We start from the raw sequence: 15,698 nt of genomic DNA, 5'->3' as shown, positions 1-15,698 counted from the left end.
GTAATTCAGAATTCATGTGGAATTACATCAGCTTGCCTGGGTGACCCAGCACACATTATGGAAACTTCCTCTATAGAGCCTTGCATACTGAATGTTGGACTCCACAGAGAAATGCAAGGGCAGCCTTTTAATCAATTTACACAATGAAAGTATTCAGGCAACACTGATGAGTCCTCTCTGTTGCATGCAGAAGGAAGGACAGAGAAATGAGAAACCTAGATCCTCCTCCCAGCTAGTCCAAGTTGGTGCAAAGGCAGCCCTGGAAAACTGAGCCCCACATTACAGGAGGAAAAAGGAGCTGAGTCGTGACTTGCTAAATAATGATATAGGCTTTGAGCAACTCCCAGGGAAACATGGAATGATTTCTTCATTCTGTATGATTGCATAGCCAAATCTACCCAAGCAGCAGGGAACATGACTCACCAGCAACCCTGAACTTTGTTCATGTGCACACAAGAAGAGCCACTTACCCTTGTTCCAGCTACTCCCTCACAGTACTCAGCCACCCTAGAAACGGTGCTGGATTCACAGGTCTTGGTGACTCCTCTCAGCCACACATAAAGCTGAGTGTGTTTCCATCCTGTCTAAAAAAATGAGGCAAGGCTGCTGCAGTTTGACTGTATTGCAGAGTACAAGGGGAAGGGAAAGACTTCACAACTGCAGGTTTAAGCCAGTGCTGTTTGAGCAATATGACACTTTTGCAGCCTTCTCTCTCTGCCATGCCAAACCTGAAAGGGTCTTGGAAATGGTTAGGGGGAGTTCAGTCCCTAAACAGCACCCCATAGCTGTGTGCTACTTGTTGATGGCATAGAAGTGCTTGCCCTGTCAGGCCAGGTGGGTCATTAAATATCAGTATCAGTGCAATTAGTAAGCATATAACATTAACAATTATCACTACCAAACATAGAAGTGACTCTGCAATGAATGCCCAGGAATGAAAGTGATATGGTTTATTTTTAGATTCTTCCCATTTGGGACCGATATTTTAAAATCGTCTGGAAGACCTGATGCATTATATTAATGCAGAGATATTTCTTTCCCTTGTGTAACTCCCTGAAAGGCAAATCAGAAATAAAATGACATTAAACTTGGAAAAGCTCTTTATTTCCCAGAGGCTGTAGCCTACTTCAAATGGAAAATACTGTTATCAGCTTTTCCTCTTTCCAGTTTCAACAATAGACAGGCAGTAGTCTTAGCTCAAGCCTTCCCTCTGAACAACCACAAAAAATAAGCCTCTAATATCTCTGTCAGAACAACAGGCTGTTTCCTCTTCTTATATCTCTGCATCTTGATTTCTTTTGTTCTAGACAGTTTTGGATGTAGCACTTTAAAGGCAAGAGATCTGTCGAAACTCCCAAAACCCAGACATCTCAGAAGGAAAATCTGTTCCAGGAGAACATACAACATGGTTTATACCTACTGCTTGTTTTTCTCTGGATAATTGAATGAAAGAGGAAAAGTGTTCCATGGTGATTAGTCAATTTAAGTGCTCCCTGGCCTTTACTGGCTATTTTAGGTGTTAGGTGCTCTTCAAATCTTGATAGAAGTGATACCAATGATGTAATATATGGTTGTCAATAACAATCATAACTTTCACAGTTGACCTCAGCTCTAAATTTAAAATTCCTGTGATGATATTGGAATTTCACAGTCAGTATTGATAGGCTTGGGACCACACATTAGGGAACTTTTCTGTTTTTCACTACCAAGTTAGCTTCTACCAACTGAATAAAGAATTAAATTAAATTAAATTAAATTAAATTAAATTCTCATCTTCTTTAGTCACAAAAGGAGAGACTTAAATTACAAGAAGGTAGGAAGGATTTTTTTTAATCTTTTGTTTTTATTTGCCTTTCATGAATCCTTGAAAATGGTCAGGATGCTGCACAGAAAGCAGGGACTTGCAGTGTTACCATGTCAGACATGGCTGAAAATCTGTGTAAGTCCAGAAGCTTCAACCAGCAAGAGACACTGGCTTTGTGAAGCTGCTGGTGTGCTGCTCTGTGGTCCACACACCAGAGTAAACTTTTCAGACTGGATTCTGGAACAGGAGAAAGGCTGCTGTAGCATAAACCAATCAAAAAATTCCTACATCTTAGCAAGGCACTGTATTTGGAAGAGCTCTGTTAGAAAGCATGCTTTTCCTAGGAGCCCTGATATATGGCACTGAGTCAGGTAAAAGCTGAGAAGTCTGGAGTGTCGCTCAGAAACACCTAGCCATGGTGGTCTAGCCTGTATTTCTTAGCCTGCCAGATTTACTTACAGGTATCTATCTTGTGTCAAAATAACCAGTATGTTTGAATATTTCCACCTCTTCTATTCCTAATTATGGTGAAAAATTGAAAGAAAACCACAGGACACCTAGCCACAGATCATCACCGCTTTCTTTATTTATCTATAGTTCTCCTTTATTTAAATCCTCAGCTTTCAAATTCTTGACTTACATGGCAAAGACCATTCAACTACAACAAATCCATATGCTGCGAGTGTGGAGGCAACAGCACGGTTATACACGGAGATCGGTTTCCAGATTATGGATAGCAGTTAGATTAGTCTCTACCCTATGAAAAGAAGAATGAGTTTAGCCATCTGCCAACTGTAGCTTGCTTTTGGTCTTATCCACCAGAGGACAAGGCTTCTAAAACATGATCCCGTGCTGAGCTGAAGCTGTGAGTCCCTGGCTGTGAGAGAAGCGGGTTTGAGGCTTCAGCCAGCGCTTGAGAACCTCCTCACTGTGCAACTTACCTCACTCCTAATGAGGCTCAGGGGGCTCCAAACCAACAGATGGACAAGAGAGTCTACTGACAGACCATCTGCTCAACACCACAGAGTACAGGTGAAAACACAAGGCATTTCTCCAGCTGTTCCTTGTAGCAGGGATCTTGCAAACAAAGAAGGTGTTGTTGGGATATTAAATCTAAAATAATAATAGGCATTAGATCTACCAAATGCCAAAGATAATCAAAATGCAACCTTCTCCTAAAGAAAGCTGCCTCTCAACACTTTTAAAATAACGCTTTGCTATCCTTCCACAAGGTGCTTCGCAAAGAATAAATTTCAGTTAATACTAATACATTTCTCTCATATTTTCCTTTTCTTCTATGCTGAACTAGACTTTTCGTGCCCTGCATGGGACATTCTACTCTACATGCATTGCAAAATCTCCATCTTTATGAAAAGTAACACATGTTCAATTAAATGTCAACATCTGTAACTTGTTGCTGGTTTTTTTTCCCCTGATGGCACCGTGCACTAAGCAGTCATGAGAGCAGATTGGATGAAGAGCATTTCAATTACATGCATACAGAACGGTCTAGAACTGCTCACACATTTATAAATAATACAGATACTTAATATCATTCCTGTCCTTAAATTTTGTCAATTCATTTCCTGTAATCTCAGTTCTGTTCTGTTACATGTAGCTTTAGAAGGTTTTCATTCCTGACTGACACGTCCTCATTTTCTTATAGTGTGTATTCTTTAATCTCATGAAAGCAGGTTCTGTTCTTATTGTGTGTACAACTACCAACCAAAATTTATAACCTACCTCATAATTTGCACTAGGCTCAGGTTTATAAACCTTGCCACCTGTATCTCCTGCACAGTGCAAATATAACTATGTCTTAATATCATAGAATAATATGTGTAGAAAGGACCTCTGGAGGCCATCTAGTCCAGCACCCTGCTCAGATAAAAGACAGCTTTAAAGGCTGGTAAAGGATATTCTCCAGCTGAGTTCTGCAATCTACACTGTTGGAGACCCCAAAGACCATTCATTTCAGTGTTTAAACTTTATTAGGGAGAAGAATTACTCCTGCATACCCAGGAATATAGGAAATTGGAAATTGGATTGCTTATTTTGTGACCTGTCACTAAGAAAATTCTGGCTTTACCCAACAGACAGTCTCCATTAAAAATCTTGACAGTATGAAGTACCCTAGATCAGATCCATGAAGGTATCACGGCACATATTTTGCATTTACATATCTAAATTTCTTTTTAGCTTCACACAATAAGTAACAACTTTGCAAACATTTTAATCTTTACATTCTTTTTTGCTACTTGGTGTTATTTCTGCTGCAGCCTAAGTATGCTGACCGCACCTTTATCGTACTGATGACCAGCTTGCATCTTTTCCTTTGAATTTTTGAGGATTTGGACATCTAAGGTATAATCTAGTTCCTTGTACAACTGATCAGTCTCAGTTGTTCTGGACAGAGGCTTTATTCTAAAGCACCAGTGTTTTCACTATATTTTTCCTATCACCATTACTTAGGGGTGTCACAGTTGTAATACACTCTGAGCTATGCTTGTCTGTATAAAGGACAGTGAATTTCCTGCCGATAAAAAATGGACAGGTTTGTTTGTGACAGGTTGATCTGGCATCCCAAACAATCCATGTAGAAAGTTCAGCGCAGCGCCTCACTTTGAAGTGGCTGAACAAGGGGTAGCCTCAAAACAAGTAATTTTAAGAATCAGTTCTCTCTCCCAGTTTTCCTACAGAGTCTGCCTGACTAGATTCAGTTTTAGAGTTTAGATAGATTTGCATTTGCATTGAACTCATACTTGCATGCAACTTAAAACAGACTGAGCCTGACTTTCATCAAGCAGAAAGTAGATTTACAGCTGCTGAAGAATTGGCACTTTCATACTGATTTTAGACAACATAAATCTTCCACTAAGTAAATGTTCTTTACTGGTCTTCAGAGGTCCTAGTCCTGAAAGCATGCACATAATACAGGCATAAATATATAAATATATATATATACATACACACACACACACACACACACACACGAATATATATATCCTTGTTCCCAAGCAGCTACATCTGTCTGTAGTTGAATGTTGGAACTCCCTGATTTCTTGCCATTTTGCATTCCTTGTGAACTTCCCATCCTCAGCATGGAAAGGCTTTCCCATGTGCAGAGGAGCTAAAAATGCCTGATTTCCTGCAAGTATGTGCTCTTAATGTCCCCAGCTCTTAATTTAGTTCTGAGCAAGGCCTGGTCTTCTTTGTACACCTTCATTACTGCTCTTCCAGTCCAAAGGCCTCACACTGCACATATAACACCAGCCAGGTGGCTTAATAGACCTGGAGCAGGTAGAAAGCATGACAACTGAAATCTAGCTGCTCCAATTTCAGTGGATCATCAAATCACTTATACTTCTATCTAATTTCTGGTTTTCAAGAAATGTACCAAAATATAATTGTATTTGATATTTCCACACTTCTGTCAAATCAGACTGGCTTGGACAAGCTCAGGAGTTATTAATGAGAGGCATAGGCAAGATACTGTAAGAGCTTCATTTCCTCAGAAAATCAGGTTAAAACTTCTCTGATAATGGATTAGATTCTTTGCCCTATTCAAAGATCACTTAAGATAAGCCTTGGAAAAAGACTTCAAAACAATACAAGATAAAGGAGGTTTTAACTTGCATGATGACTGCCAAGAAGTTTTTGTTGAAGCCTAAATTTTGGCAGGAGGACAGCAAATACCTCTTATATTTGGCTGTGCTTTCATATCTGCAGCAGGAGGAACCTGTATTGTTGGAATCGCTATGGTGATTGCATACCAGTTGATAATCTCTTGCACTCCAGAAGTCTTGATTATTAAATTCAGACTAATTAAAATGGTGTTAGGCACATTCTATTCTAGTAGTTCTGACATAGAAAACTATCTGGCTCAAAAAATAAATAAAATCGACATTTAGATATGATAAAATCTCTTGTTTAAAAGGAAGATGATGCTGAAATTGAATATGTTAAAACTGTAATTCCATTTTAATTAGTTTCTTAAGGAAAAGTTCAGCACTTCCAAGCAGAAGTTAACCACTTCAATGTCATAAAAACGCCATAAATAACTAAGAATTTGTCAAGAATAAAATACTGCAGCTTGAACAACAGTTTTGCAAGGATTGGAATTTTAACCTCCAGCCCGATGTCTCCATAGTAATATCAAGAAAGGAGAATTGAAATTCAAGTTTATTTTTACTCTACACACCACAGCTTTTGTCACAAACCTCCTAGAAAATGAATTGTGCATATTTCACCATCTTGTCTCTCTGTAGACAGATGGATATATCTAAAAGGCTCAAATTTTCAAAAATAGCTCATGATTTTTGAATACCCAGTTCTCTTTTGTATTTTGGAAGTTGTACACCCAGACAGCCTTGTGGGTCCATGTTGGATTAGGTCCAGTTTTCAAAGAAGAACTTCAACAGTACCCATTGGTAACTCTGTGTGTCTCAGTCACACAGAGGTGTCACTGAAGTGCCTGTATATGTTTCAGAAGCCTACATCAGGAGCTTGTGAGTTGTGGGATTTTGAGAAACAATGAGGTTTACGAATCTTGTCTTTTGCGAGAATTCAAAGATTTTAAGGAAACCAGTCCTGTGCTAGTACATTTGATCACCTGCAGTGTACCAACCCTGGCCACAAAGAAAGAGGAAATAAATTTTATTTGATTTTTAAAAGTTGGGAAGTATTTCCTTAATTTAATTTAAATGTTGAAATGGTACACAAAGGTAGGACTTCAGTCTCAAAGCGGTAATAGACTGCTCCTCAGATCCTTCAGACCCCCCAACTCCACATTCTGTACCACATAGGAGATGGAAAAATAGAGGGCTACATGTTTAGCACAGTGAAGAATGAATTCTGAAGCAGCTGCTTCCACTCTTTCAGGCTTCATCTGCATTAGCAGCAAGCCAGTGTTCTGGAATTGTATGCAGCTGGCCAGAATCCATACATGGGTTCTGCAGAGAGAGTTTTTTAGATTCTTTACACTGATGTGAGGTTTGCCCTGCCCCCAGCCCAGATGCTTTGCCTTTTCAGGTGTTATTCAAAAGATGAGTTGTTCCTCACGTAGGCTATATATATATATGCTAAGCTTGCAAATCACATCAAGGGTTCTTTTCAGTGCTGGAAAGAATATAGGAAGTTGTCTTTCCTTGATAGCTGTTGTCTTAAAAGCATGTTTTCTCTTTAAGCAATTATACCATATCCCTAAAAGCATAGTTGTGTCTAGTTTAGAGTCTCAGAGTTGTACGCTGAAAGACTTTATTGTTTCTGATACAAATAATAGCTTTCATTGCAATTCTTTATTCTGCAGTTGTCCACTGTGTTTATGTTTTCCCCAGATATTTGTTGTCATAGGGCATAAGTGGCTTTCAAGTGAAATTTTTCATAGAGTCTATAGCAACTTATTGAAAGAGGGATTTCCTGAGCCCCACTCACAAAATTAAAATTGTGATGTTGTTTTGGAATTCCAGAATTACAGTGCTACACACAGAAATTTCAGCAGGAGGTATTACAGATGCTGCAAAATTTACACCATTTGAATCAGGAAGTTAGTGTTGGGTTACTATGTTGTGTTAGTAATTGTGTTAGTGTTGTGTTAGTATGCCTAAAACAGAAATGAAGCAGCTGGTTTTAGGTCCCTGTGACTGAGTGCTGCTGGCTGAGAAGATCACCACCCCTATGCAATTTTCTACTGCCCCTGCTGCACGAGGTTGTGGTACCCACAGCACAGGATGGACCTATTGGCAGAGCCAAATGTTGTCAAACAACCACCATCCACACATTTTTCCACAGGCTGCTTGGCTACAAACTAAGGCAGCTGAGAAGCAGAACTAATAGGCTTCTACTTCTTCTGCTGGATGGGATATATTCTTCCTGGCAGGGATGTAGATGCACAGTTGAGAGCAGTAAGTCTTCAGGTAGTTTGGGTACATCTGAAAAGTATTGCAAGTCAAACACGCAGTACTGACTCAGTAGCTTAATAAAAAGTTGTCTTGCCACCCCTTGGCCATAGCAGAATTCAGTTGCTGACTAGGAAACAGCGATGTTAATTCTTTTGCAGGAAAGAAATTCATTCAGACAACTTTCCTAGCTTAAGTTGTTAGGTTTAATTTCATTCAGTATCTTTAGTCAGAATGACCTTGTTCTCATAATCTAGTCTAGACCCTTCCATGCAGCCAGGAGTAGAATTGATACTGCCTGAGATCCAGATAGGAGATTTGCCTTCAAGATCAGTCTCTTTTCCTGTAGCAAGTGCTCTCTGCTGTACAGCAAATCACATCTAAATTTGTAGTTTGACAGCAACAGAAATGCTAGAAGGCCCCTGGTTTCCTTTACAAAAACTGCTACAACTTCTCTACATTACATATCTTTTGAGCAATTGCCTGTGATGCACTGTCATGTGTCTGGACACATTCTTACCTAAGACAGTAACAGAATTCAGTGACTATTTTATTTTGTAATTTATATAAATGTATGAATTTTCTTGTAAAATACTTGTAAAATGCAGAGGGTAAGTGTAAAGTGTAGGACCTTACAAATTTCATATTATACTAAAACAGGATTTGAAACACCTACAGTTTAAGTCTTTGTAATCCAGCAGACAAATACAGAAAGGCCTGCTGAGAAAGGTAACTGCAGAAATTACATAGGGTGCGTGCCAATGGAGAAAAAAGTTGAGATATAACCTCAAGTCTGTAATTAAAAGTAGCAGGATTATATTTGAAAGAGTTGAATATTAAGAGCAACACTTTGACAGACTAAGTTATCAGTGTTACTGCTTGCAATGAACAGGCAATGAAGCAATGTCTTTGGAGAAATTACTTGACTGTAGATGGACATTTTTGAAACTAGAGCAAACAGAAATACAAACCCCAATTGGGAGCAAGTGTATTCTGTGTGGGAGGTGAACTAGGTGAGGTGAACAGGATGAGGCGATACAGTAAAAAATGCAAGAAATAGAAAAGACTCATAAATAAAGCACTTCTGTATCTTTGGGGATGAAAAATGTTACAGGAACATAAACCAATGGCATTTACTTTTTGAACAGATGGACCAAAGAAGCCATCAAAAGATGAGACATAGAAATCTACAAAATGTGGGGGCTTTTTTCTTCTTCCTCTTTTTTTTTTTTTTTAATTGAAGCAAACTGAATTAGGCTAATTGATGCTATTCAGAGACAGTACAGGGGATTGATGCCTCTCAGTTCCAAGCTATAGAAGACAGCATGAACTTCATGAAAGTAGCGAGAAGAGGCTCAGGCAACTCTGGTCCCCACTGAGAAACTACTGAGTCATAAAAAAAACCCCAAAAGTACAAAAGGATATGATATATTTTAAGTAGGATTGACCTTAATATATGAAGTTGTTGACCCATAATTTGCAGGTGACTCAGCGCATAGGTGAAGCTGTAGGATATTGCTCAGTCTTTCTCAGTTTTCAGCATTTTGCTTTATATTAAGGATTCAAAATGTAGATACACACATGGGCCAGACCAGGGTCTCTTTTAGCTCATATTTGAAAAACATTCTGTCTTCTGTCTTATGTGATACAGGTATCAAATGTGGACCAAGGGGGTGTGAGAATTCTGTGCCTATCAGAATGCTGGTGTTGGAGATGCAGTATTCAATAAAAAATTGGGTGCTGGGGGCCATGGTGTGTTGGAATCGCATAACTCCTGCATCTCCCAACAACAGGAAACTGCATTAAGAGACCACACATGTCACACAGCTCCCTGTAGTGCTTCCTGGACATGCTGAGAGACTTTCAGATAGCATCAGGGACTTTCAGATATTGTGAGCCTTCTCAGACCTAGCTCATCAATATAAACAGGCACCTTACCTGATAATTAAGAATCAATTGTGAATTCTGCCCTTGTTGGCAACACTGTGTCTGGAATCCTTTTTTCATGAGCTCTTCTTTGCAGGGGAACTATGTGTTTATTGCAACTTGCCTCTCACAAATCTGTGGCAGTTTGATGGAATAGGACATTAATGTAGAAGAAAAAGTAGCACTTTACTGCTTTGTGTCAATGTTTTCAGTAACCTACTTCAGCCAACACCCATAATTTACCATTACTCTGCACTAATTTCAGTATCTGCAGAGAAACATTAAGGAAAAATCCATTAAGGAAATTTTACAGGACATCAAATAAGTTAAAGATCCAGGAAAGAAGGCAGCCTAAATTTCACTTATGCTACACCAGATGTCTTTGGACTTGTTATCTACTAGATAGTTACAATAATAGCACTAACAATAACATCACTACACTAGACATAGAGAGAAATATTTTATTTTAATGATGCCTCTTAACAATATTCCATGTTCTCCTAGGTTTGCACCATTCCATCCCAGCCTCCTCAGCCTGCTGTTGTTCCAAAGCCAGTTCAGTCTGTCATCCATGCTCCATTGCAACCCAGCTGCCCGGGCCGAGGCAAGATGGCAAAGCTCATCAATCCAGAAGAGATGACATCCAGGGATTATTACTTTGATTCCTATGCTCACTTTGGAATTCATGAGGTAACTTTTATTTCTGTTTCAGCAATTGTTACATAACTAACAATATAATAATAATAATAATTATTATTATTATTTCTTTTATTTTTTTACTTCTTATCTGTATCCCAGTTGCTCATGATTATATTCCTCTGCCTTTCCTCATACAATTGTGTAGTCTGGTTAAGTGCCAAAGATATCACCCATTTCTCTAGAGACTTGCACTCAAAACCTCTGTCCCACTTAGATTCTTACAGTAGCTGTCCGTGCAGAAGTGAATTTCACAAGTGCATAAATGCAGTGCATTTATGAGGGCTGCAAACCAGCCCAGCCACAACCATAGGCACTCCCTCACTGCTAAATTGGGGATTTTGTTCTCTTGAGTGTTTGAGCACAGATATCAGCAGAACAGCCACTCAGCTGACATGAGAAGCCAAACAGTTTCCTGACTCCTGGCATGTAACTTGAATGCACAGGTTGCATTGATGGGAACATTAAGCCCAATTCCCTCCCTTAAATACACTCCTGGAAAGAATTTTAAATACTTGGACAATTTTCTATCAAAATGCTCACTGTAGAATAGTTCTAAAGAAGTCACTGATACCTTGCCTTGCTGATATTCTTGTGACACAAAAGTATGAGATTTTTAGGAGCAGGATGCAAAAAAGCAAATGTGAAATGACTCAGTGCATTCCTCACAAACAGCATAGCAATATCTATTTCCATTACTCTAGTAACTGGTTGTGGGGTGTAAACATAAAAGATTTCTATCTGCTGTTGTGGTGCGATGTAATAGCCTGTTTCAGCTATCCCAGTTCCTTCCCCAGGTGTGCCAACAACCTCTCCCTTCCCCTCCCTTGCCCCCTTGCTGAGAGCTGTCCATCAATCTTGGCATTCCAGCAAGGGCATCCGTGTGATTGGCGAAGTTTAAAAGATGCCTCTCAGCCCTGGGGTCATTGGGCCATCCAGGTGTCATTTGTCCCCTGAGACTTCCCCCCCCTTACCTGTTGGTGGGATCCCTACCCCTTCCCTCCCCCTCTCCCCGGGGTTAAAACACACAGCAACCACGCGGTTCATGGTTCTGTTGGAGCTGTTGCTGGCTTCAGAGGCCTGTGGGCCAGGAATAAAGCTCTGGATCAAAACCCTCCAGCAGAACCTGACTCCTTTCCTTCACCTCACCTAAAGCCTTTCTGCTAGAGGTAAACCTGAGCTCCTGCTTGCCTGGACTTGTCCCAAGTGCCCAGCTGCAGCTTCCAGCCAGCCAAAGGTATCTCTGAGGTGAAACACCACAGCTGCCGCCTTTGGTCAAGCAGCAAGGGCCAGCTGAGCCCAGGCACGTTCCATCCGGCTATATTGGTATTTAATACCAATAATCTGCCAATAACATCTTGCCATTGTAGCATTCAGAAATTCAGTCCAAGAATGGAAGACTATAGAGAAACAATTGAGTGGGAAGGAGACCTAGGAGAAAATTTTGAAGATACATCATAGACCTTAAGTCAAATTGAGCTCCTGATGGAAGGATACAGCCATGTAGGTCTCAGGGAGTGCAGAGAGCTTCTTGCTGAGGCTGGGAAGTTTCCTCCTTGCCTGCAGAAGGTGTGCACTGGTAAAGGATCTGGGTCAACAAGTAAAGGAGCTGCTAGAGGAGGCTGGCAGGCTTTGAAGCATCAGGGGCATGAGGAAGAGATTGACTAGATCTTCTCTGAGGGTACAAGGGCCTAAAACCCCAACTGTAGTGAAAGGAGAGGCAGCCAGAGTCTGTACTTACCAGATTTGGAAGTGGGGACTCCTCTGATGGTGAAGGCTGGAAACTTGTGCCTTCTGGGAACAAGAGGGAGGCTCTTGATCCACCTGCAGATCTCTGGCTACAGAATAGGGTCAGTGTCTTCATTGTAGCTGAGGGGCAGGAAGTTCTCTCCAGCAAGCCTCCAGGAACAGCTGGCTCTGAGCCAGGCAGAGGCACTGGGAGCAAGTGACAAGTGATAGCTACAAAGGCTCTCACCTGCTGGGTACAGAGGCCCCATCTGCTGACAAGACCTTCTGCCAAGGCATTTGGATTTGGGACATTGTGTAGAAGCTGCTGGCATTTGTCCATCTCTTAGACCAGCTCTTAGAGCCTGCTGCTGTTCTACATGAGCACCAGTGAGACCTGGAGCATAGCAAGTGTCACTGGGCAGCTCTCAGGATGATGATCAACAGCAGGGTGTGCCAGGTGGGTTTTTGCCTCAATTTCAACAGCACAAACAAGGACTTGAGGAGAAATGTTACCACGGGTCCACAATTGCTTGTGCAGCAGGTATCAATGACAAGGTTTTGGGTTTTATATCTATGGGACCCTTTTTGAGGATTGAGTTCTGCTAGGAAGAGATTAATCCACCTGAAAAATCATGCTAAAAGGCATCAATATTGACACCTGGGGAGATACCACTAGTGACTGGCCTCCAGATGGACTTTGTGCTGCTCATTACAGCATTTTTGGAGCAGCAGTTCAGTCAATTGTCAGCCCACTGCACTGACCATTTATGAAGTCCATAGCTCATCCATTTTTCAATGAGGATGTTATGGGAAAAAATGTTGAAAATTTTGCAAAAAAATCAAGATAAAAAACATTCTCTTCCTCATTCCTCTTCCCTCATTCACAAAGTTCATTATTTCACCACAGGAAGATACCAACTGCTCAGTCATCTCCAAATCCATGGTGAGCACTCCCAGTTACCTTCTTGTTCTTAATATGTGTGGAAACAGTTTCCACATATGAGGGTGTACTCACACCTTTCCAGGGGTGATGGATTGCTCTTTGCCTGATACCAAACCATACTTTATGATAAAAGTGACCTTTTATTCATCTGCAGTTACTGAGCACACATAGTGGCCTGCCAAGACAGGTAAGTAAGCAGCTGATACGTGTAACAATCCAGTTGATGATTGCCTCAGACTGCTGGGCAGTGAACAGATCCTTTTCATCCTGAAATTGAAAAACTCATTTGTCTTCTTGTTCAAACTATGAAATTAGGCAATAGAATAAGCAAACCTTCAGCCTTCCAGACATAACAGAAGCATTTTCAGAAAACTAAAGTCTGTGTTGAATGGTCTACACTTCTCTTAAAAATGGCACCTGGGTCTTGAGCATGGTCCTTTTTATTGAAATAGTTTGACTGATGGATGCACAAGAGAAAGCAAGGTATTGATGGAATTAAATGAATGTACTGCTGTTATCAGTGCATCAGAAATGAGGACCTAACAATGATATCTCAAACTAGTGAGATAGTAGTCTAGGTGATACATTGATATCTTCTGGAAATTGATCAGGAAAATGAGTGGAAAGAGCAGTGAGGGAGGACCTTACAATACAGAATTTCTAAGCTCTGCTGTGGGCTTCTGCCTCGCATTGGGCAAGGTTGTCAAGCCTGCTGTTGTACAATGTCTTCTGAAGCCATTTCTTTTCTGTCCAAAGAGGAACCTCAGAAGGTCCCTCCACTGAGGCTCTGGGCTGTGCATGATTTAGGAGGAAAGGAAAGTTTGGATTTCTGTATGGCTTCTGTCTATTCCCAGAGCAGTGCTGTGGTTAGATTACATTCTGCTTGTTGATTGTAACAGTGAAGTAATAGCAGAATAAAATCATACAAGGGACATCATGCTGCTTCTTAATAATTCAGCTCTAAGTGGCTGGCGTTTTACAGTTGCTTTGATGTGTGCACCCCAAAGTACTTGAGAAACTCTTCATGTTGGCTGTTAATGCTTAAATGATAGCAAGGGAATGCATTCAGCAGCAGTGTGGAAGGCATATAAGCATTTCAAATAGTGACACAATCCTTTTATTTTCATCACAGGAAATGTTAAAAGATGAAGTGCGCACATTAACCTATAGAAACTCAATGTATCACAATAAACATGTTTTTAAAGATAAGATTGTCCTCGATGTTGGAAGTGGCACGGGAATCCTCTCCATGTTTGCTGCAAAGGCAGGAGCCAAGAAGGTATATGGGGTAAGAAGACTTTCTCTCACATTCTCTCAATGTTTGTGCATTTTGCCTGACAATTTGGCTTCATGGTTTACCTTTTCTTACTTGTCTTGGTTTGAAATTCTACTCTCCAAGCTCATCTATGGCTTGGTTTATAGTGACTTCAGTGCAGTTCTGTTGTATTCTATGACTTGCACTACTGCACCTTTTCCAAATGGGGATGTAAATATCTTTTCATATGTGGAACCTTTGGTGTTCGGGTACATATTCATATTTCTTCTTGGCTGAAAAAAAATGTTAAAGAGACTCACTCCTACTCAGAGGGGTTAAGGGAACTATCTTGCTTTTTAAATTTTCAGGGTCTGCAACTTTGTAGTCTTGGAAACACATTTACTTAATACACTTTCCCCTGCATATTACAACTCAGCAAATTGTGCAAGAAAGCATGTGCATGTTTTCTGTGCCAACAATAACACTTCTCAGAGGCAGAAGGAAATTATTACCTTAAATACATTGAACTTTAGGAGCATGAATGTGCTGTTCTCTGCAGAGAAGTCATTATGGAGAGCATAGATTTGCTTACTAAGTATATTCAAACTTATTTTTACTGACTCTAAAATGACAAATGCAGTTTCTTTTTGCTTTGGACTTCTGTTTGCCCTGAAGACATAATGCAACATAGAAAAGGGGAAATAGATCCTGTTTCTCAGTGTACTTCAATAAAATTGTTTACTAAAACTTAATTGGGTACATCTGTGCATTTGAGGACACTGATGTCACTAAGTACCAGAACTGTGTGTCTTTATTACTGGTAATGATACATGAAATACCATTTCAATTCTCAGGCTTATATTTTCAAAATCCAGTGTAACTTCTGAGTATCTCATTTGACTATCAGACTAGAGCCTGAAACTATAGATAGATGGAAAAAGTTCTGGAGTTTAAGCCCGCGATAGGCAGCTGGAAGGTATTTTCTTGTAAACGAGGTATTATTTATTAATATGATTTATTACATCAAAGCCCCAGGGAGGATAAACCAGCAGCTTTCTGTGATGCAGAAATGCAGGTCTCATGCAAAGATGTTGCAGTGCTCTAGAAGTATAAGCATATACAAAATGATGGTGATGTGCTCCCACCTTCCCATCTCTCAGATCCCTGGCCATATGGTCTTCCTCCCTCCCTTGTGCTGGCACTGGTGCTTATCTGATTCTACAGTGAGCCAGCTCACTGGCAGAAAATTCACCAAGTAAAAGAAAAGTAAATACTTTTCCATATTTGTTGTTGTTATTGTGAGGGGGTTTTTTTCCTGTTTAGGTCTTGTTGTTTTTTTTCTCCCTTTGGGCTTCTTTAGAGTTCAGTCCTTACCTCAGGACTTTATAAAGCTGAGTGGCACACCAGTGCCAGCTCACCAATGGACTGTTCATCGCTGAAGCTGGTGGG

General features: G+C 40.4%; 1 protein-coding gene across 5 annotated transcripts in view; it reads left to right on the top strand.

Moving 5' to 3' along the window:
* PRMT8 (protein arginine methyltransferase 8) overlaps positions 1-15,698 on the top strand; it is a 58,227-nt gene that overhangs the window by 21,836 nt on the left and 20,693 nt on the right. For all 5 annotated transcript variants that reach the window (XM_054654668.2, XM_077174150.1, XM_054654667.2 and 2 more), the window contains exons 3-4: positions 10,132-10,317; positions 14,127-14,282. In XM_054654668.2, coding sequence (XP_054510643.1) covers positions 10,132-10,317; positions 14,127-14,282 — 342 coding nt within the window. The remainder of the gene's footprint in view (positions 1-10,131; positions 10,318-14,126; positions 14,283-15,698) is intronic.

Source organism: Agelaius phoeniceus, chromosome 2 (assembly GCF_051311805.1).
Source record: "Agelaius phoeniceus isolate bAgePho1 chromosome 2, bAgePho1.hap1, whole genome shotgun sequence".
In the NCBI taxonomy this organism is placed as follows: Eukaryota; Metazoa; Chordata; class Aves; order Passeriformes; family Icteridae; genus Agelaius; species Agelaius phoeniceus.
The sequence above is the reverse complement of the archived record's forward strand: the minus strand, read 5'-3'. Positions and strand labels throughout refer to the sequence as shown.